Source organism: Rousettus aegyptiacus, unplaced genomic scaffold, assembly GCF_014176215.1.
Source record: "Rousettus aegyptiacus isolate mRouAeg1 unplaced genomic scaffold, mRouAeg1.p scaffold_m13_p_14, whole genome shotgun sequence".
NCBI classification, from domain to species: domain Eukaryota; kingdom Metazoa; phylum Chordata; class Mammalia; order Chiroptera; family Pteropodidae; genus Rousettus; species Rousettus aegyptiacus.
In genome coordinates, this window is record NW_023416289.1 from 45,194,530 (window position 1) to 45,216,210 (window position 21,681).

The following is a 21,681-nucleotide window of genomic DNA, read 5'->3' on the forward strand; positions in this document are numbered from 1 at the left end:
GGTCCTATGCATCCCACTTTATAGGAGAGGAAACCGAGGCACAGAGAGGCCAAGCCGGCTGCCCAAAGTCACAACCAGCTGGCGGCCGGGGGATTTTGCCTGCGGGCTGTCCCGCACCAGGATAGGCTGGGGGGTCCCGAACTTGGGACCTTGTCTGCCCTCCCCACCCGGATGTGCTATGGGAGTGGGAACTTCGTCTGGCGTGCAGAGGCATTTAATAAACACTGTGGAATGAAAGAAGGACGACCTGATCTCACGACGGCCGCATCCCTTTGACCTGGGCCCTCCGGCCGCGCTCCGATGGGGAATATTCGTAGTTAGGGCTTCTAGTCCCAATAAACAGGATCCTCTCGGTGCGTCGCGGAACCAGAAGGGAATCGCCGCGTGCGACCACGAGAAGGATGCAGAACCGGCTCACGGCGGGGCACGGGCGCCCCCTGGCGACAGAACTGTGCCAGGACAGCGCCGCCTGGAGCTTTGGGGGGAGGTGGCTGAAAGGAATGGCTGTCGGTGTTGGCGGTCAGTGGTCTGGAAATCAGTGTGGGAAGCTGGGCACCGTCTACCAATGGCTTCCAGATTTTTCTCACCATGATGCACAGTAAGAAGTCATTTCACAGCAACATAGTTTCATGAGATACCACTGTCCTGCTTGATGCTTTTTATTCTATTCTGTTCTTATTTTATTCTGTTCTGTTCTTATTTTTAAAAGCTGACCAGCTCCCCCTAAATTGAGTCTCCACTAGGATCGTGTTTTCTAGCGTCCCAGGTTATCTTATCCCGCCCCAAACATGCCAGACAGCAACCTCAGGCATATTTGTCCACCACGTTGTGTCGCCTCTAAGGATTCACTGCTAGCTGGTTTCAAGACGAGGAACTGTGCTCAGAGAGGTGAAGACACTTGACCAAGGCCACACAGCTCGCGCAGCAGTGCCAGTTTCTGCCTCACTCCTGCAGAAGGGGAATCACTAAATGCTCCAAATTTCACTGCTATCCGGTAGGATTTAATTCAGTCTTTTCTCCATTTTTTTGACAATAAGATTGAGCTGCACGGGTGAGCTGTTTTCTTACACTGTATATGTACATTAAGAACATTCCAGAGCTCAAGCTCTAAACACACGTCTCTTTATGAAACAAAACAAATATGAGACGGCAACATTTATACCACAGAAATGCACGCGCGCTACAAGTCAGGATTTTTTTTCCCTAAAGAGCCAGTTGTCACACAGTTACCAGCAGACCCCTGGGCGGGCCTCCCCAGGTAACAGGCAGGTCAGGGGAGAGCCAGCCTGGGTCATCTGAATAAGTGAGAAAGTACTTCATTAATTTTCATCTTCTTCGAAGTCATGACCACAGCTGCTCTGGAGCATTTACTGCGTGCCAGGTACCATCCCAAGGTCTTACATGGAGCAATTCATCTTATTCTCACAGAAAGAAACCCTCCCTGAGGTGTGAACTGTCACCGACCCGTCTCAGGGGAGGGAGACCCAGAGTATCACCTCCCTAGTTTAGGGAGGTGGATGATGGAGTATCCGCCTGATTGGGTCGCATTACATTCTTACAGGGTGTCTGGCATGACGGCGACAGGAGTCATCCCTTTGACTCCCGGGCCCACCCCACAGCAAGAAAGGGACAGAGCCTGCTTTCTCTCTATGACCCTGTGGCAGGCATTGGGCCCATCTCAAATATCCCTATCCTTATCCCTCTCTCTCTGCAGACATACTGAATGATTCCACTCCCACCTGCCTTTGGAGTAAGGCATGGTCGTGTGACCTGCCCGGGCCACTACATGTGAGCAGAAGTGACATGTATTGTATCCAGGTAGGAGCTGTAAGAGTCATTGCCGCTTTGTCATTTTCTCTCTTTCCCAGGGCCAGGGACTGGCGACACTCCACATAGACACTGTTCCATCTGCCCGAGGCACAAAGTTGGGTGGAGCAGAGCCCTTAGCTGACCCACAATAGATCAGTAACACTGGTGAGTAATAAACTTTTGTTAGGTCACTGAGATCCTGGGGTGTCTGTTACTGCAGCATAACCCAACCTATCCTGCCTGATATGGCAGAGCCTTAAATGTGGAGATCTCAACAAAATGAGTGAATGAATGAATAAATGAATGAACGAACAGGGCCATGACATTTCCCCTGGGACAGAGGCAGAGCAAACAGCCATGTCTCTAGAGTGCTCTTTCACATACACACTTGGGACCAGACAGGGGGGTAAAAATCAGGCTCTGGCCTTTATTTCCTATAGTCACAGCTCAGGCTGACCTTGACCTCTTGGCCCCGATGCTTCCCCTCCTTGTCAGTGCCGGCGGCTCTTGGGGAGAGTCGGAAGCTACCCAGACAGGGACATGAGATGCAAGGGAGCCGATGGGGAGACGAGGAGGGGGAATCGGAAAAGGGGAAGCAGAAAGAGGAGATGGAGGGAGAGGCAGAGAGGGCCGAAAGAGAGACAGAGGTGCCCTGAATGGGCAACCAAGACAAAGGAAAATAGTGTGGAGGCCAGGGGACAGAGATAAGATGATGATGAGCCGATGGAAAAGATACAGGGACACAGTGAAGGGCAGGGGGAGACAGACATGGGGGCAGAGATGCAGACGCTGGAACTGGGAGAGAAAGATGAAGAGTCACGGGGGAAATCGGGGACCAGGGGCGGGCTGGGGGTCCCTAGTCGAAGCCCTGGGAGTCCTTGCTGGTGGTGGAGCCCGGGCCGGTGCTGGAGGCAGGGCCGTTGCTCGAGATGTGGCCTCTGCTGGACGCTGGGCCTCCGCTCGATTCTGACTCGGTGCCTCTGCTCTGCGCGCCTGCGAGGCTCTCGTGGCCTCTGCTGGACTCCAGGTATCCTGTGGAGCCCAGGTAGCTGCTAGAGCTGACGGGTCTCGAGGTCTCGTGGCCCCCGGTCGAGCCCTCGCTGGCATTGGTGGAGCTGGTCACGTAGCCCACAGTGGAGGTGGGATCGCCGAAGGTGACACGGGCAACATTGGAGCTGGTGGCACGGCCTCCGCTGGACGCCAGGATGCCGCTCGTCTTGTTGCTCAGGATGGATCCGGGCACATTACTGGGGCTCCTGGCGGTCGTCAGGCCCGCGCCTGAGCTGGCCTCGTGGGTACCGGGGACGGTAACGTTCGGACTGTCCTCCAGGACCTGGACCAGCTCCTTCCGGTTCTGCTCCCGTGCCCGCTCCCGGGCCTCCAGCTGCAGGCGAGGCAGGTTAGGGCCTCAGGGGAGGGCTGAGCCCCCACCCCACACAGGGTCCCATTCTCACCGACTTCGTCACGTGGCCCAGCAGCTCCTCTTTGCTCAGAGGATAGTCTTCTTTGGCCTCGAATCCTGGGGGTTCATCCCTAAAGTGAGGGGAAGACAGGAAGGGACCACGAAAGGCTGACGGCTCCTCTGTCGTACCCAGAGACCCTTAGCCATGCTCTGGCCATCCCTGAGGGCCTTTTCCCCTCTGGTGTGCCCAGGGCCATCGTCCCGTACCACTCCCAGGAGCCCCGCATCCTCTGGTTTCCCCAAAGTACCCGCTCCGTCTTCCACCACAGCCATACCTACCTGCAGGTTCCCTGGCGCCCCCCAAGCCCCCTACCATTCATGCCCTCCTCCCCGCTGCCGCCCCATGCCTCACAGGTTGTTAGGGAGCTGCGGAGGGGCCACCTTCTTTGGCAGTTCATCCACCCTCTGGCCCAGCACCAGGAGCGCTGCATCAGCCAGGCTGGAGGTGTAGGCCTGGAGGGGAGTCAGCCCATGGCCTATGACCCGGCCTGGCCCGCAGCCAGCCCCCAGGCTCGGGCTCCCCGCCCCCCACCCTGCACCCCACCTGGGTGTCCAGGAAGGCCTGCACCGTCAGAAGCTCCACCAGCCGCTTCTCAATGAGGCGCAGGAAGAGGCCTATGTCCCGGTCGCGCATGTATGTCTTGACCCCCAGAAGGTCGTTGATGATGGTGCTGTCACACTGGGCCCTGGAGAAGAGCTGCTGAATATCTGTGGGTGAGAAGAACAGGCTGTCACAAACCTGGTGCCCGCCGGGTGCCAGCCCTCCCCTCCCCTCCGGTCCCCACTGCCTTCCATCCTATGGAGACAGGAAGCACCTTGATGGCAGAGAGGGACCTGCCCATGTGCAGACAGCCTGGCATGGGGCTGGGAACGCGGGAAGGCAAACAGCGAGGGAGGTCAGAGGCACCGGACAAGGCACCTCCCCCCCAAACACTTCCTGGCTCGGCTGTGAGACACGCGCCAACCCCATCCCCGCCCACAGCTCAGGGTCACCCCAGAGGAGCATGCCCCCTCAGTGGCACAGACGGGTGCGGGCGTGGTCACGGCAGCTTCGACTCTGCTTTCTGTTTTAACATCAGAGCCCAGGTGCACACGACGAGAGCAATCACTGTCCTTGGCGGAGCCAGGGGTCATTCTCGTATGGCTGGCCCTGTATTTAGTTAACTGGTTATCATTAATGAAATTAAAAGGCAGCCATGACCTTGACTTAAATCTGCACCCAACCACATGGCATCCCCGCTCACCATCCCTGTGCCTCCAACGCCTGAACTCCAGACTCATATATATACAGTTTCCTCCTGGGGTCCCTCCCTGGACACCCCCCAGATGGCTCACGCTGAGCCCGGGGCCATCCCTCAAACCTGCTCCACCCAGGTCCCCCATCTCCTCCGCGGGGAGGGGCCTCGCCCGCCCGGAGGCAGACAGGTGCACCTCATCCGTCACTCCTGGTGCCCATCAGTCCCTTACCGCTATGTTCCGTCCCCTGCCCCCCCATCATCACAACCTCCCTATCTACCGCCCTCTCCAGCTCACAGCTCGTCCGCGACTCCTGGAACCTCCAGGAAAGAGCCCTGGGCTTTGGCCTGGCAGCCCCGTGGGACCGGCCCTCTTCAGTGCCCGCCATACCCTCATACCCCCATCTCTGTATGAGGAACCCACACTCCATGAACGCACCCCCAGGCCTGGGCCCCGCCCACTGGGAGCATCCACCCTCCCCCGTTTTCCCTTAAATGTTCGTTCTTTGATGTCAGCATCAAGCATCACCACCTCCAGGAAGCCCTCCCTGCTGCTCTGTGCTCAGAGGGTCCTGCATCTGGTGGATGCTCTGCTGCCACCACCTGGGAACTCTTAGTTTGCACTGAGCCCTGAGTCAGGGCCACCTCCTGCTTTGCGTTGCCCTGGCGTCCTCCTCCTAGCCCTTGGGTTATGGGTACCAGCATCCATGTCAAGTCTCCTCACAGGGTCCTCATCGCTTAGCACAGGGCTGGGCATGGCAGCCTCAGGGGCACAGGGGAGGCAGATCTACCGATATATGGGCTCCTACTGCTCGTTCTCCATCACCACCTCCACCTTCCTGTCTGTCCACCGTTAGCTGTCTATCCATCACCTGTTTCCAGAGGGGCTCACACAGGGGGGACCACACAGCAAGGGTCATGGATTGGAGCCGAGATTTAAACCCAGGGCAGCCTGGCTCTTGCAATGGAAGGATGAACAGATGATGGATGCAGGAGGGAGGGAGGAAGAGAGGGATGGAACGATGGAGGGATGGAGGGTGGATGGTGGGTGGGTGGGTGGATGGATGGATGGAAGGATGAGTAGATGGATGGATGCAGGAGGGAGGGAGGGAGGGAGGGATGGACAGACAGATGGATGGGTGAAAGGACGGATGATGCATATGGGACGGATGGATGAGCAAGTCACCCACAAAATGCCTCCAAGTGGCCAGCCGGGCTCTGGGCCCCCCATGCACACGTCGCATGCTCCAGGGTGAGGTGGGTCCCGTGCTCACCGGCCTTGAGCTTCTCCAGCTGCCCCTGAAGGTCCTGTGAGCGGGCCTCGAGCTTGTCGGCCTCCGCGCCCACCTCTGCCACGCGCTGCCGCAGTGCTGCCCACTCCTGCTCGCGCAGCTCTCGCCGGGCGGCCTCGTTGGTGTGCGCGCTCTCGATGGCCTCCTGCATCTGCAGGGCGGGGAAGGACATGGGTGCGGAGCAGAGGGGTGTGGGCGGGGCCTAGGGGGCCGGGCGGGGCTCACTCACCTCCTTCATCTCCTCGCTCAGACGCTCCACCTCCGAGTTCTGCTCATTGATGAAGTTGAACTCGGCGAAGTTGCGCTCCTCCACTGGGGGAGGGCCGCGGGGCGGGGCCAGAGACACACGGAGACAGAGATACAGGCAGAGGAAGGGGACACAGAAACAAACACGGAGCAAGTCAGAGCGAGAGAAAGTCACAGAGACCCAGAAATGCCGGGAGAACGGAGGACCCGGGAGAGGGATGGACGGCGACAGGGACACGAAGGGAGAAGTACAGAGTGGGGGAAGGTTTGGGGAGTGACCGCCCAAGAATGAGAGGGAGACGGAGGAAGAGGGGGAAGAAAAGGGGAAGTGGAGATGGAGGAGGTGGGAGACAGACCTCAGAGGGGACACAGATGCGGAGCAGAGGCGACAAACAGAAGGAAGGAGTAGGAGGCGGAGGCAGCGGTGGCAGAGATGGGGGTGGGAAAGGGGGAGGGGGGACGGTAGTGAGGGGCGTGGAAGCGGCCCAGTTCCCTGTTCCTCCCACACAGGTGGCGTCCCCAGGGCCCTCAGGGACCCGACTCGGGTGCGGCGCCCGCGCGGTCACTCACGCTCCAGGTACTTCTCCACCAGTAGGTCCGGGTCGCTCTCCCCGGTCAGCTGGGACAGTTTATTCAGGGCGTCCTCGTAGCGCAGCTTCAGTCTCTCCTGGGAGCTCTTCCGGAGGCCCTCGGCCACCTCCTTGGCTGAGGGGAGAGGGGGCAGTGAGGTCGGCGTCCACGGCGGCCACTGGTGCCGACGGGCCTCGCTGCAGGGAGCCAAGGCCACTGCGCACGCTGACCACGAGCGCCGCGGGGCCTCGCGGACCCCGCTCTCCATCGCCCCCTGCTGGTCCGCCCCGGCCCGGCCTCACCGCGTTTCTCGCGCTTCTCCACCACCGCGGGGTCCGGCTGCCGCTCGTCATTCTTGAGCTTGAGGAAGCGGTGCAGGTGCTCCAGGTGCGCTATCTGCCGCTGCAGGCTCTGCACCTCCGTCTGGTTCTGCGTCACCTCCTTGTCCGCCCTCTCCTGCAGCAGGCCCATCTTGGTCTTGGCCTCCTCCCTGGGAGAGGTCAGCCCGGCTCAGGTCGGATCGGGGTCGGCCTGGGGTCCCAGGGATGGCCCGGGACAGCTTGGGGGTGGGAGGCGAATGGGGCGGGGTCAGCCTCGGGGTCCCGGCCTGGGGCAGAATCGGACTGCAGTTAGCCTGAGGTCACAGAAGGCGGAAAAGGTGAGTAGGGATGGCGTGGCGCAGATCCAGGGCCTGGCGGGTGTAGGCCCCGTTAGGGATAGATGGCCTTGCCAGTTCATGCTGATAGTAAAAACACTAAAATGGAATGAGCGTCGCTAATAGTGTTACTTAAATTAGAGCCCAGAGGGGACTGGGGAAGTGGATTCTGTGCACGTCGCAGCCTCGGTCCTCAGAGCTGCCATTAAGCTCGTAAACCTGTTGATAAACTCAGCTCAAGGCAGCGCGTTAAACAGCCTGGAGCCCTAAACATCTGGAACAACAGCTGCCACAAGGATTACATGGCCTCTATCTTGTCATTTCCGCCTCCTTCATTTGCACATTGGAACTCACTGAGCCCCGCGAACCTAGCCAGCCATCCCTCCTTTGCGTCAAAGAGTTACACTGTGCGGGTTTTGCTGTCATAAACCTGCATCTCTTGGTTCTGTCTGGAGCCCAGTTCCCATGGCTACTTGTATCTGGGTCTCGGACTGCAATCCTTCTGCTCAAATAAATGAACCTCTTCTTTGATGAACAGCTCACAGGAGCGTCCAGGAGGCCAGGACGTTATGTGGCCCGTGGAACAGGTGGCAAGATGGCAGTGAACACAGTTACGGATGATACTCAGGCTCCAGACGGGACCCAGTCAGTAAGGCAATTGTGTGGAGTTTGGAGGCCGTATGGTTAGAAATATAAGAGGCTTGAACCATTTGGAGCCTCACGCTGGATAGGTAGGGGACATCTTGTCAGGACAGTGGGGATACCCTAAAAGCCTCATTCACTGACCGCACCGCCCCCCACCCAGCCTGCTCATCTGAAGATGTAGCTTAGCTTCTAAGCTTTTAAATGTAATGCAGCCAACTGTAAATTCAGAGTTTCCCAAGCCTACTTCACAGGTCACAGGGTCAAAAGTCAGAGGTCGTTAAGTTGGGAGAACAGCCAGCCAGTCTCCTCGGGGCCCTGACCATGGACAGCTGTAGTTCCCAGCCACACCTCCGCTGACCTTGGTGGCCTCCGCCCAGAGCACCGGCTTCCTGCTCTACCAGAGTCCCTGAAGGCCTCCTCAGGTCACCCGCCCTCGGTGGCGAGCCCGCTCGGCACCCACCAGCACCAGGCCCAGGTGACCCGTCGCCTCTGGTGGCGGCCCCTCGGGGATTAGGACTCACAGTTCTTTCTGTGCCTTGGGCTCTATGCCAACTGAGGGGCAGAAAAGAGGGAACCCCACTTCATGAGAGCCACACCTCCTAGGGTGTGCTCTGCACAGCACTCCCCCTGAGGTAGATATCACTATTGTTGCCAGGTCACAGTGGAGACTTAGAGAGGGGAAGTGATTGGCCCCAGGTCATCCAACAAGGAAGCACTGGTGACACTAGCTGGTCTGAAAGGACATGTCGGTGGTGACACCTGCCCCCCTTCTAGCTGAAACCACCCTGTCCTTGACCTAGCTAGGCTGCGGTCAAGTACAGGAGTACTGGCAGAGGCTAGACTCTGGCGATACACAGAGGGCTGGCCCGCCGTCATTTGTGGGACCTGGAGAAAAAGATGAGCTGGGCCAATCAGATTCTCTCCCTCAGGAACTAAATCGGGAAATGCTAAGCCTGGGACCACAGGAGGCTGAAACTAGAAGCAGGTATAGCGAGAAGCCACAAAAGGTCACGTTATGAAGAAGCCGAAGCTGTGCATGAGCAGAGGTCGCAGGGGATAGCCAGGGCTCCAAAGGGGTCCTGGTGGACCACAGGTAAGAAATTACAGAATCAGTCATAAAAAGGGAGTCCTGATACGCGCTGCTGTGTGCACGATCCTCAAACGCGTTACAATAAGTGAAAGAAGCCAGACAGCAAAAGTCACACATTTACGTGACACACCCAGAACAGGTAAATCCATGGAGATGGGCAGGGCACTGGTGGTTTCTGGGGACCAGGGATGGGACAAGAGAGTGACTGCTTAATGGGGATAGATTTCCTTTTGGGGTGATGAAAGCGTCCTTGATCTAGACAGAAATGATGATTGTACAGATGATAAATGTACTAAATTCCACTGAGTTGAACACTTTCAAGTGGTAAATTTTGTTTTGTGCATCTTGACAAATCACTGAAACCATCAGGTGGACTTGGGCTAGAATCGATGTCACAAGGACTCGCGAACCACGAGTCGGCAGAAGTCAGGACGTGGAAACGAGACACTGAATGGACGTGGGGAGCCTTGTGGAGCAAGAGAGCAGGGCTGACGGTCAGAGAGAGGCCGGGGTGGAGTAAGGGGAGCACGGAGCCCCAGACAGAGCCAGGGACGGAGACACAGAGCTCCAGGGACAGACATGGAAGCCAACAAACAGAGCGGTGTGGGTTCTCGATTCCATTCCTGTCTCTTTATCCGAAGGTGGCCTGAGAGACTGTCCCTGTCAGCCAATACTGATAAGGAACACTCTAACTGCTCTCATGCACCAATGTCCCCCGGCCCCAGGCCCCATGTGATGGACCAACTTACTTAATTCTCTCTACATCGCTATGTGCTACGTGCCATGTGCCAGGAACAGCCTGGGGCCCGAGAGGAGCTGGGACATCATGCAGGGGAGCAAAGGGCACCTTATGAAACAAAAATGTAGGTTCTGGCGGTCAGCATCTGAGCTGGGGACCTCCCGCTGCTGCCTGTGGAAGCTGCGTGTGGAGCGCTGTGGCCCCGGCCAGGACGCGCCTCGGGGTCTTACCTGGCACTGTAGGCCGTCGTGGAGGACACGATGAGCGTGCTGATCGTGTGCTGCAGGAGCTGGATCTCCTGCCCAGAGAACAAAGCAGACACCACTTATCACCTCGTGGTGGTGGGGGGAGGGGGGGCACATGCTTCCCTTCACCCGCATTGCCTTGCCGCATTTCCAGGGTGAGACGGGGTGAGAGGTGGAGCTTCTGCAAACAGGACCCCCTGAATTAGCAGCAGCCAGTTAAAGGGATTTGGAAGAGGTAGGAAGTAAACAGAGAGCCAGACGGATGAGAGGCAGGCGGCTCAGCGTGGTTATCACCGTGAACAGTCCACAGAGCGCCTGCTTCCTCTGGGTGCAGGATGGAGCAAATGAGGACACACTGAGGCCAGGAACAGAGGGAGGAAGACAAAATGGGGACTCTTCCTGAATAACCCGGGGACAGATGCTGGATTGGAGTAAGAAGTATCAGCAGGTATGTATGGTTTTGAAATATGTGTGTGTTTCCTAGCTCTCTCCAGAGAAGGGGCCTCAAAGCAATGACACCCCAGTAGCAGTGAGGACTCCTAGTGCCTGGATCTTGGTCTCTTGGCACCTATTCCCTGCTAGAAAGAACCAGGACTCCTTGGAGAAATAGCTAACTTGAGAGTTGCGACAGGATAAATATGAGATAAACAGGAATAGCTTCCTGAGCTAGAAAGTAAGGAAGTGCTGAAAAAAAGGGACAGGCCTGTAGAAAGGACACAGAAGCCAGCTTGGAGGAACTCCCAAGAGAGCTGGCACACCATGATGAATAATAACCACCATGGATTATGACCCAGAAGATAAAGTGAGAACACACGAATGCTCATGATAACACATAAATATACAGGGAACAGCAAGAAGCTCTTCCTTAAGTGAAATGCCATCTTATGAATGTAAAAGGAATGAAAGAGTTGGAAAATCACCATGTGGCAGCCATGACAGTAATGACTGTTTGGCCCAGAATCGTCCTTGGACGCTGAGCACCTAACTGGCAGTGCGTCCCGGAACGGAGACTTCACAGTCTTCGAGAATCTCCCCGGACCACTTATGCGTTACACATAGCAACACACTGTCTCGGAGAAACCTGGCTCCCCACGTGATCAAAGTCAAAGTCACCAGTTATGGGACGCACTGATATCACGTGCTTCCTGGTACGGTGCTCACGAAGGACACAATATCACTTCCATGATGTCCACCACAAATGCACAACCTGAATCAAGTCATGAAGAAAGATCAGATAAACCCACAGTGAGGGACCTTGTACAACACAGCTGGCCTAGGGGCTTCCAGGACGTCAGTCATGAAGACGAAGAAGGGTCAAGGGACGGTTCCGGATGAGCAGAGCCAAAACAACCAAACGCAGCATGGGTCCCAGCCCAGAGCATGGAGCCTAAAATCAAATCAGCCATATAGAACACCATTGGGATGATCGCAACCTTTAAATATGGAGTGTTCAGAATGGGAGCACTGTTAAAGCTTCTGACTCGGAAAACTGCACTGTGCTCATGGAAGAAATGGATCTTGTTCCTAAAAAACATGCACCGGAGTCCTGAGGGACATGATGTCTGCAGCGTACCCTCAGACAGTTCAGCAAACATAATAAATTATTTTCAGTAAAAATAATAATGACATACATGCAGAGTAAACACGGCCAATTATCAGTCCTGCAAAGGAAGGACGGGTTGTTCTTTGCTCCTGACCAGCGGGGATGGGAAGGTGGAGGGGGGACAGGAGGCCTCTTCAAGGACTTCAAAGGTTTCTGAGAAACCCATGGAATGCAAATGGTCTGGCCTGCTCAGTGGTTGCCATGGGTGATAATAGTCAAAATGACATCTCCGCTTTCTGCAAATCTAAATGAGGCCGCTTTCCTTGTTAGAGGCATCCTGGAATTCTTTCTGAGTCTCCGTTCCCTCTGAACTGCATAAACCTAAGGATCTGTCGATTCCATATTCGGGCCCAGTATTGGAGAAAGCAGGGTGACCCGGCCTCCCCTCCGCCCTGGCTGGGCCGAGGGGTCCTGGGCTTCAGGCCACTGACCTTCTGCAGTCTGTGGTCCACGTTCAGATAGCGGTTTCTCTCGATCCGCAGGAGATCGAGCTCCTCCCGCAGGGCGGCATTCCGCACCAGCTGGATGTCAAAGCGACAGGTGACCTGGGCGGGGGATAGAGGGGTGCGACAGTCTGTCGTGGCCCAGCCTGCCTCCCCGCTCCACGCTCAGCAGAGGAGGGCGACTTGTCACACGTGGCACCCGTTCCCAATTTGGGGACCTTGAGAGCATCGCCCAGGCCTCGGCCTCCTTTCCTGGGGGACCTTCCGTCTCTCCAGGGTCCTATCTCCTGACTCCCTCCGGTAGCCCGGTGTTTCAGGACCGCCCACACCCAGGAATCTGGTCCACTCTTTCCAGAACTTGACCCCATGCTCATGCTTCCCCAAACCCCAGAGTTCAGGCCTGGAAAGAGCCAAGAGGTCAACCCTCACCCTGTCCAGCTGGTCTTCCAGGATCTTGATCCTTCGCTGGATCTTGGCCTTCTCCTCCAGGATGACTCCTGGGGCCCTGACATCCTTGCCGTGGACAAAGATCCGGGCCTCCCACTCCCTGATCTGGAGAAAAGAGGATAGTACCTGTTTGTTGGCTGAATGTGACTGAAAGACCAAGGGAGGAGATGAGCGGGAGGAAGGGTGGCTCAGTGTGGCTGACACCTGCTCTTCTGTGGCCCCAGCCATCTGCTATACCCTTTGCTGACAGTACCCAACCTTCCACGTGGATCTTCCTTCCAACTACAGGCCACCCTGCAGCCCCCTGACCTACACCTGGACAATTCCAGTGACTGGCCTAGAGATGGACCTGTAACCCAGGCTGAGCCAGCGTGAATCTCTCCCTGTTATTTTGCAGGAAATGCATAAGCCGGCAGGATGGGACTCCAGGACTCCCGCTGTCATGGTCCTCACCACACGGAGCATGTTGGGAGAATGAGGCCAGTAGACAAAGCAGAGATGGGAGACTGAAAGATCGTGAGAATGAGGCCTGATGCCATTAAAGTCCCCAAGTCTGCTGTGCCCAGAACCAGCTTCCTACCTGTCCTCACTTCCATATTCTCCTTCACTGATTTGGGGCATGCTGTCTCCCCCAACTAAAATGGGGGCTCTGTGAGGGTGGATTTTTGTCTTTTTGGGGCCTGACACAGAGTAGGTAGTCAACAAAATATGTTGACTAAATCAATAACTTTTGTTAAGGAAATGTTTCATGAAAGATTCGTTAAATCAGGTCTTTAACTCATTTGGCCTTGGGATCCATGTTTCCTCATTTGTGTGCCATTATAGGTTGGATCATGTCCCACAAAATTTGCACGGTGACGTGCTAACCCCCAGGACCTCAGAATGCGACCTTGTTTGGAGACAGGGTCTTTGCAGAGGCGATCAAGTTAAAATGAGGGTATTAGGGGTTTCTGGTCCAATGTGACTGGTGTCTTTATAAAAAGGGAAATTTGCACACCTTTCATCATGTCTACAGAGTCTCCTTTGCCATGTAAGGAAACACATTCACAGGTTCTGGAAATTAGGACATGGACAGCTTGGGGGGGAGGGTCATTATTCTGTTTACTGTACTTAAGTGAAATGCATTTCTTTACTTTTCTTAATTGTTTCATCACCCATATGTGAAAATTTGGTTTGGACTGATTTTGAATTTTATGTAAATAAAATAATGCTACCCGTGTATTGTATGTCTTGCTTCCTTCAGGTGTGAGCCTCATCCTTGTTGCTCTGTGTAATTGTGAGTCATTCACTTATCACTGTTGTATACTATTTCATCATACAAATATACCACGATTTATTTTTTCATTCAATATTGATGGACATTTTGGTTGTTTCCAATTTAGTGCTAGCTAATATGAATAATGCTTCTTCCAACATTCTTTTCCATGAATCCAGAGTATATATTCAGAAGTGTAATTGCTGGATGGGCGAAGAGTTAACAACAGATCTAAACCTGTTTTCTGTTGGAAGATGACTTTGGTGTACTTTCTTCCAACACTTGTTTCCATGGAAACATACTGGGTAAAGGTAAATATGGAATGCCAGCTGTGTTCCCGGGCAACAAGGTTTGTTATAAAAACGACCCCTGACAGGATTGTGAGTGGGCTCATTGATCCCAAGGGCCTACGTGACCAACACTGTGGGGACTTACAAGCCACCCTCATGAGCTGTTATAAGAGGTGGCTTCTTTTGTGTACGAAGCTTCACCATGCCATGTGGGTGACACCCACCCGCTCATGTGGCATCGCCCAACTGGAGGTGATGAGAAGCAGTCCCTGGACTGTCAAGGAAAGTGCGTTTGATGCCGTCATGCCAAGATGCTGTTGTCTCCTGTCCTCTGTCCTTCTACAAAGTTAAGTGGACCTGGTGCCAAGTTACTGGCTGTCGGATCACATGAGCATCGCTGCCAGGTGCAGCCCAGCACTATTTCTGGTGACTATGCTGAGAAAATGCAACCCCGCACCACAGGGTACGTCAGATGTAACAGATAATGGGGAAAACACATACATAGGACAGAATACATAGGACAATCTATAAACCCGCCGACAGTTCATACGAGTTCCCTCTGCTCCTTCTCTCCCCAGTACTTGGTATTTTCAGACACTGATTTTTGAAAATCCAGTGAGTGTGTAACGGTATCTCATTGTGATTTTCGTTTGCCTTTCTCTGGTTACTAATGAGTGATAAGTAATTCCTACAGTTATTGGACATCCAAATTTCTTTGGATCCATGTGGAGTTAGTTTTGAGGGTACAGTGTGAGGTGAGGGTCCTGTGCTCACTGCACTGCCATACAAAGTTTAGAATATGCTGGTAAGTTCCACCTGTAGGGGGCGGGAAGAAGAGCTTTTAGTACTTTGATTGGGATTACATTGAATCTATAAATCAATTTGAAGATCTGACATTTTACAACACTAACTCTTCCAATCTATGAACATGGTATATCTCTGCCTTTGTTAAGTTCTTCTTTAATATCCCTCAATAAATTTTACAATTGACCCCATTGAGGTCTTGCACACTTCGTTAGAGTTCTTCCTAGTTACTCCTCTCGGCTATCATAAATGTGTCATTTCTTATTTTATTTTCTAACAGTTACCACTAATATAGGGAAATACCATTAGTTTGGCATGTCGATTTTGTGTCCAGCCACACTGCTAAAATACCTTGTTAATTATAATAAGTTAGCATTAGATCCTTTTGGATCTTCTATGTATCCAAACACGCCATCTACAAATAATTATTTCATTTCTTCCTCTCTAATCTTTTTTAAAATTATTTTTTCAATATTATTTTATATTAGTTTCAGGTGTACAGCATAGTGATTAGACATTATATAAATTACGAAGTGATCCCTCCGATAAGTCTAGTCCCCACCTGGCACCACACATAGTTACAATATTATCGACTACATTTCCTATGCTGTACTTTACATCCCTGTGACTATTTTGTAACTGCCAGTTTGCACTTCTTACTCCCCTCACCTTTTTCACCCTCCAATCTTTAAATTGTTTCTTTCTTTTCCTTGTCACATTGCCCTGGATAGCATCTCCAGTACCGTGTTTAACAGAAGTGGTGGTAGCTGACATACTTATGTTGTTACCGATCTCAAAGGGATTTTTTTTTTCATGTTTTGCTATAAAATATGATGTCTGCTGTAGATGTCTAGTAGTTGCCCTTTATCAGATTCAGGAAATTTCCTTTTGTTTCTGGCTTTCTAAGAGTTTTTCACAAAAATGGATGCTGAATTTTATCGAGAAATTTGTTGTATCTACATAGGCTGGTGCTATGAACTGGTGCAAGTCTAGTCATAGGTCTCTGATGCTACAGGTTCAAAAATGAGAGTAAGCATTTAGAAAGTGTTTTGGGGTGCTACTGAATTCACATGTTGTTGTAAGAGACACCTGTGGTACAGAATGTTCCTAACAGAATGTCTGGTGCTTGGAGCAACAAGAACATCGGAAGTAGATGTGGACTTGCACACAAGGACACATTGCAGGGAGGGTGCATGTGCCTGACCGATTTTGAGACTTCTTGCTCTAGGGACTAGAAAAAAGATACTTAAGAGGATAAGAAAAAGATACTTGAGAAGAAGTAGCTGAGAACACGGAGGTGGTTTTGAGGCTGAATCTGGGAGTTGGCTGTAGCTCCTATCTGCTGACCTGAGAGTAACTAGTGTTAAATTACAAAGCCAACATTGTTGTGAAACTTAATAAAAGGCCATGGAGACAGGGGTTGGGGATGCTAGAATTGTCAATCCTCCTCTCCTTTATCCATATAAGTAACACATTTCCAGACTCCAACTCTTCTACCAAACCGTCTCCACAACAACATGTCAAGTCACACAAGACACACAAGATACAAGCCTTTTGAAAAGCACTATGTCCAACTCCACATTTTTCTTTGCCAAAAAATGTCTATCCTGCTCTCCTGTTTGTGAATGACATTTTCATTGGTATAGAATTCTAAGTTGACAGCTTTCCCTCTTAGCACAGTGAAGTTGTAATCTCACTCCCATCTTCTGACTGCTAATGCTTCTTGTGAGAAATCAGCTGCCAGTTTAATTGTGGCTCCTCTGAAAGTAAGTTTTCCTTGGAGAAATAGCTAACTTGAGAGCTGAGACAGGACATATTTTTTTGGATGCTTTTATATTTTAAAAATCCCCTATATTCTGTGTAAGTGTGGATTTCTTATTCATCCTGTTTTGGATTCTAAGGCATCCTTGAATCTGGATTTGTTCTTTGATTGGTTCTGGAATATTCTCAGATGTGATCTTGTCACACATTACCTCTGTCCTATTCTCTTTCTGTTCTCCCGAAACTCTTATTAGACATATACTTAACCTCACCCTGTCAGCAATGCGTTTTAACCACCCTTCCATATGTCCCCTCTTTTTGTCTCTCTGTGCTGGATTCTGGATGGTTTCTTCTGAACATATTCTTTATTCAGCTTTTATTTGGCTTATTATCTGTCTCTCCACTAGAATGTAAACTACACGAGAGCCAGGCTCTCAGCTATTTTGTTCACTGCTGTCCTCAGCACCTAGTGCAGTGCCCGGCACTTAGTAGGCACTCAATAAATTTTTGTTACGTGAATGAATGTCACCAGATAACTACGTCCTTTCTTGACTTTATGGGGAACTTTACAGAACACTCTTCTAGGGACCCTATTTCCCCACCCCACCCCGCCCCCGACCTATAATTCTCTATAATCAAGTTTGTTAGGGCAAAGGAATCCATGGAATCAGTAATAGAATCATCCAGCTCAAGCCCAACTCTAGTGAATTTCCATGAAAGACTAAGGAAAACCAATTCCAGCAGCCAACACTCAGTAAGCCACTGTACTAATAGGAAATAGCCAAAAGTCTAGCGTGTATGAATCAAAACTCAGCTTCCAAAAAGCAGCTCAGGGTGCTATTGAGAGCTGAACACTGACTGACCAGAAGCCACATCTCAGAAAACTATAGACCATGTGGTAAACAGAATAATGCCCCCCCAAAGATGCCTCTACATCTTAATCCCTGAACCTGTGAATGTGTGCCCTTAAAAGGCAAAAAGAACTTTGTATTGCAGACGTGATGAAATTAAGGATGTTGAGATGGGGAGATGATCTTGGATTATCTGGGTGGGTCCAAAGTAATTGCAAAGGTCCTTAAAAGGAGAGAGAGAGGCAGGAGTGTCAGAACCAGAGAAAGAGAGGAGATGACAAAGGCAGAGGTCAAAGCGATGAGGCATGAGAAAGACTCAACTGGTCCTGATGCCTGAGAAGATAAAGTAGGCATAGTGGAGAAAAGCAGGTGGCTTCTGGAGGCTGGAAAAGGCCTGGAAACAGATTTTCTCCTGAAGCTTCCAGAAGGAACGCAGCCCTGCTGACACCCTGATCTCACCCAAGTGAGACCCCCTCTGGACTTCTGTCCAAACTGATACAGATCACCAAGACAGGAAACTCCTACTCGTGATCCCACAATGTGCAAGAAGTCACTGGGTATAGGCAAGGAACTTTTTTAATGAACTGTAGAAGAGAATATTGAATTGCTCATAGAAAAAGTATGCTTTGATGAAGCTTTTGTTTCAGATAGATGTCTGTGTGTGCGCGTGTTTCTAGCCATCTGCACCTGTGTGTATACGAACTACATCACCAGTCATGGTCATAAAAATTTGCAAGAACATTGGCCTAGAAAAGCCACAGTTTCCAAAATCCAACGGCAAGATCTTGAGGTGAGAGAGAGTAGCCAGCCACCTAGACCCCGCTCCATCACCAACATCCTCTTTTCGCAGATGAAGGAACTATGGCCCAGAGAGGTGAAGACTTCCCCATGGTCACAAGACTCTGATGTGGCAGGACCAGGATTCCGGTGCAGGTGTCAAGGACCCCAGAAGGTGACCTTTCCCCTCTAACTGCACCAGCCCCGTTTCCTATGCGTGGGACTGTTCTTGGCACTAAACACCCACATCCCACTGGAGCCTGAGCACCGCAGAGCCAGGCAGGTGCTCTCCGATGAGGAAGCTAAGGCTCACGGCGATGGTGACTTGCCCCTAAGTAGGATCCAGCGTCTGGTTCCGGGACGCACCTGCTGGTCCAGGGCTCTGGCCTGCAGCTGCAGCTCCTTGACCTCTGCCTGCACCCGGGCCCGGCACTTCAGCAAGCGGCCCATGTTCTCCAGCCTCTCGCTGTCCCGCAGCCGCTTGACCTGGCTCTGGGCGATGCTGATCTGCACCCGGAGTCTGTCGCGCTCCGCCTCCAGGCTGTGAATCTCCTCACTGCCCAGGCGAGGGGCCAGCAAGGGGCGGAGTTCAGCGTAGCCAAAGGCCCGACCCCGCCTAGGCCGCAGGGTCCCACCCCCGGCCCCTTTAGCAGCCCCTTCTCAGGCTCTGAGACCCAGGCGCTCCGCTCACAGCTGCTTATTGATGCGCTGGTGGACTTCCTTGCTGTAGGCCCGCCTCTCGCCCTCCATCGCTTTGCACTGTCGTTGCAGTCTGCTCAGCTCCCAGTCCACTAAGGGGCGGACCAGGCGAGGGACTTAACGGGAACCCAGGCCCCAGCCGCTTCCTCACCGGGACCTAGACATCCCGGCTCCCTTAGGGCCTCGCAAGCTGCAGCTGAGTCGCAGGCCCAGTCCCGCACACCCCTCTAGGGCTGCCTCCAACTTCCTCACTGTAGCCTGGGCTGACCTCGAGATTTCCTCCCTAAACCCACTCCTCCTCCGGTTTGGGAATACATCTGTTTCCCCACTAGAGGGCGCCCCTGGGAGGACTCTCGGTCCTCAGGGACCCCACCCCGCAAGGGATCTGAATTTGGGAAAAAGAGGACAAGTGACCAGAGCAGCATTCTTGCTCCCTCCCTCCCCTTCGGCCCCCACTGCCCAGCTGCCTTCAGTCCCACCCTCCCGCCTCCTCACTCTGTCCGTCTCCTGGGCTCAGGCCGCATCCTCTCCCATCTGAACTGTCACTCCTCCTCAACCTCCCCACCTCCTCTCGCAGCCCAGAGGGACCCTTTCTAGGCTCAAAGAGGACCCGGACCCCATTCTTCTCTGGAGTTCCAGAGCCTCCAGGACAACGTCCCAGCTCCTTGGCCTTGGGTTCAAGGCCCAGCATGACCTCACCTCACCCACCTCTCCAAGCCTCCTCCAACAGCCCCCCACCTCCCACGGCCCAGTGGCTCTCAGCCTGGAGCGATCCTATCCCCCATGGGCATTTGACAATGTCTGGAGACATTTTTGATCATCACAATGTGGGGACGGAGGGGTGCAGAGGGTGCTAGTGGCAAATAGTGGGCAGAGGCCAAGGATATTGTTAAGTATCCTACAAAGAAAGCACAGAACACCCCCCACGATAAAGGCTTACCTGACCCCAGGTGTCAGCAGCGTGAGGCCGAGAAGCCCTGCTCTAGCCACACGCTGTTCCCTCGGGGAACACTCCCCCTTCTTCTCCCCCTAGTAATTCCAAAGAGGAGTCTGGGCCCCACTCAGACTTCGCCTCCTGCAGGAAGTCTTCCTGGCCCACCCCGCTGCCCAGCCTTGGCCATGCGCCCAGCTGCATCTCTATCCCGCACACGTGCTCCCCACTGGAAGCCTCCCTGTCCCTAAGGCCCTGCAGCAGAGGAGCTGGAACTTGGGAAAACAGAAAAATAACTAGTGAAATGAACGTATGAATTACCCATTCCCTCTAGGAAGACGTCGCTTCCATCCTCGGAGCGGGCGCTCCCTGCAGAAAGTCCAAAAGGCATCTTTGCCAAAGAGTGTGGATTCCTGTAGGGATGACACGGGACCCTCTCAGACAGTGAGCAGGACAGGGCAAGGAGAGGGGGGCAATGAATAGTGAGGGGCTAGGAATTGTTAGGTGACCCCAGAAGCAGCTCTGGCCTCTCCCTGAGTCTCAATTCCTCCAATGGGTTGGAGTGGGGACACCTCTCAGGTCTCTCCCCACACTTCCCCTTCTCCCCACTCTCATTCTCTGGCATCATGGCTCCGACTAGTGCGGGGACACAGGTCCCTTAGGCCCTCGGTAGCTGGGGGCTCGGGGGTTACTATTTGGGGTAGGGGTCACAGAGCAAGGAGAAATTCCTGGCCCGCTGTGGGAAGCGAAGCCCCGTCCCTACCTGCTGGAGTGCCTGACCTGTCCTCGGTGCTCCTAGCTCACTGTTGTGGTAGGTTACTGGGGAGATAAGGGACCAATGAGACCTGAGGACAGCAGCTGGGGAGGGACCGAGGCCGCGAGGAAGAGAGGTTGGGGAGGTGTGGCCGAGGAGGTGGCGAGAAGATCTGTTGGGCTCTCCAGGGCTTAATCGGACCGGTTGGGGAGCCCTGAGAGGGGCGCGGCTGGGAGGGCCTTGAGGGGGCGGGGCTGACCTTATAAGGAGCGGGGATGACAGGCCCTGCGGCGAGAGGGACTGGGTGGGCCTACGAGTGGAGGCCCGGGTACCACAGGAGGGCGGGGTTTCAGGGCACTGCGATGTGGGGCACGGGTACCTGTAGGGGGCGGAGACTTGGGACCTGGTGCGGGGAGGAGCATGGATGCGTGTGTGGGGTCGAAGATTCAGGGGCAAGCGAGGGGCGTGGCTGGTAGAACACTTGCGGGCCCTGGTGGGAGGGCGCAGGCGGGACAGTCTCCCCCAAGACTTATGGGGGCGGGTCCCACGGGGAGGTGCTTTGGCCGGAAGGGCCTGCGTGGTGTCGGGAAGGTCTGAGTGGGGAGCACGGGCTTGTGAGGGACGTGCTGTGTGTTTCCGGGAGTGGGAGGCAGAGCTGGGAAGGAAACGTCTGGAAGGCTCTGAAGCCAGGCCGAGGTCCTTCGGGAGATGCCCGAGGGAAGCGTGTCTTTAAGCTGATTAAGACCACGTTATTTGGGGGAGTTGCGAGGAGGAGCGCTCACCACCGCCTCAGGTCCTCGCAGTGGCTCACTACGCATGCGCAGCCAACGGCCACAGGAGACGCCGCCAAAAATCCTTCCCCGCCCACTGGGTCCGCGGAAGTGGGCGGGGCCTCGGGCGCTACGTGCGGCCCCCGCTTTCCGGCCACGCTCCCGTGTGGCCACGCCCCCTGCGCTCCGCGGGCACGCCCCCTTAGCGGTCTGCTGCTGCCCACGTGGGCCTACCCGCAGCGGGCGGGCATGGGCGCTGTTCCCTGCAGGCTGGGTGTGCCCCACGCCTGCGGTTTCCTGTGGGAGGA

The 21,681-nt window shown here is 54.0% G+C and overlaps 1 protein-coding gene and 1 long non-coding RNA gene across 6 annotated transcripts; one reads left to right on the top strand and one right to left on the bottom strand.

Moving 5' to 3' along the window:
- Positions 1–2,212: 2,212 nt before the first annotated feature.
- On the bottom strand, positions 2,213–21,482 carry ODAD1 (outer dynein arm docking complex subunit 1). 2 transcript variants are annotated; one of them, XM_016122410.2, is made up of 16 exons: positions 21,386–21,444; positions 20,613–20,668; positions 20,171–20,262; positions 18,911–19,010; positions 18,586–18,775; positions 12,464–12,586; positions 12,023–12,136; positions 9,974–10,041; positions 6,917–7,104; positions 6,615–6,749; positions 6,028–6,110; positions 5,781–5,949; positions 3,816–3,979; positions 3,624–3,724; positions 3,264–3,342; positions 2,213–3,193 (listed from the first exon to the last, which is right to left on the bottom strand). In XM_016122410.2, exons 3-16 carry the CDS (start codon positions 20,238–20,240, stop codon positions 2,666–2,668), a joined length of 2,112 nt encoding a protein of 703 aa, XP_015977896.1. In that variant the 5' UTR covers positions 20,241–20,262; positions 20,613–20,668; positions 21,386–21,444; the 3' UTR covers positions 2,213–2,665. The 2 variants fall into 2 exon arrangements, with proteins under 2 accessions (XP_015977896.1, XP_015977897.1); XM_016122411.2 differs by lacking the exon at positions 20,613–20,668 and having other exon boundaries at positions 21,386–21,482.
- LOC107498842 lies at positions 6,140–13,724 on the top strand. Of its 4 annotated transcripts, none has more exons than XR_004954292.1 (4): positions 6,140–6,292; positions 6,555–7,001; positions 7,808–7,918; positions 8,844–12,028. It is a non-coding gene; the product is annotated as an uncharacterized LOC107498842 (long non-coding RNA). The 4 variants fall into 4 exon arrangements; XR_004954293.1 differs by having other exon boundaries at positions 6,555–6,621; XR_001594139.2 differs by lacking the exon at positions 6,140–6,292 and adding an exon at positions 12,879–13,724 and having other exon boundaries at positions 6,739–7,001; positions 8,844–10,436.
- Positions 21,483–21,681: the final 199 nt, after the last annotated feature.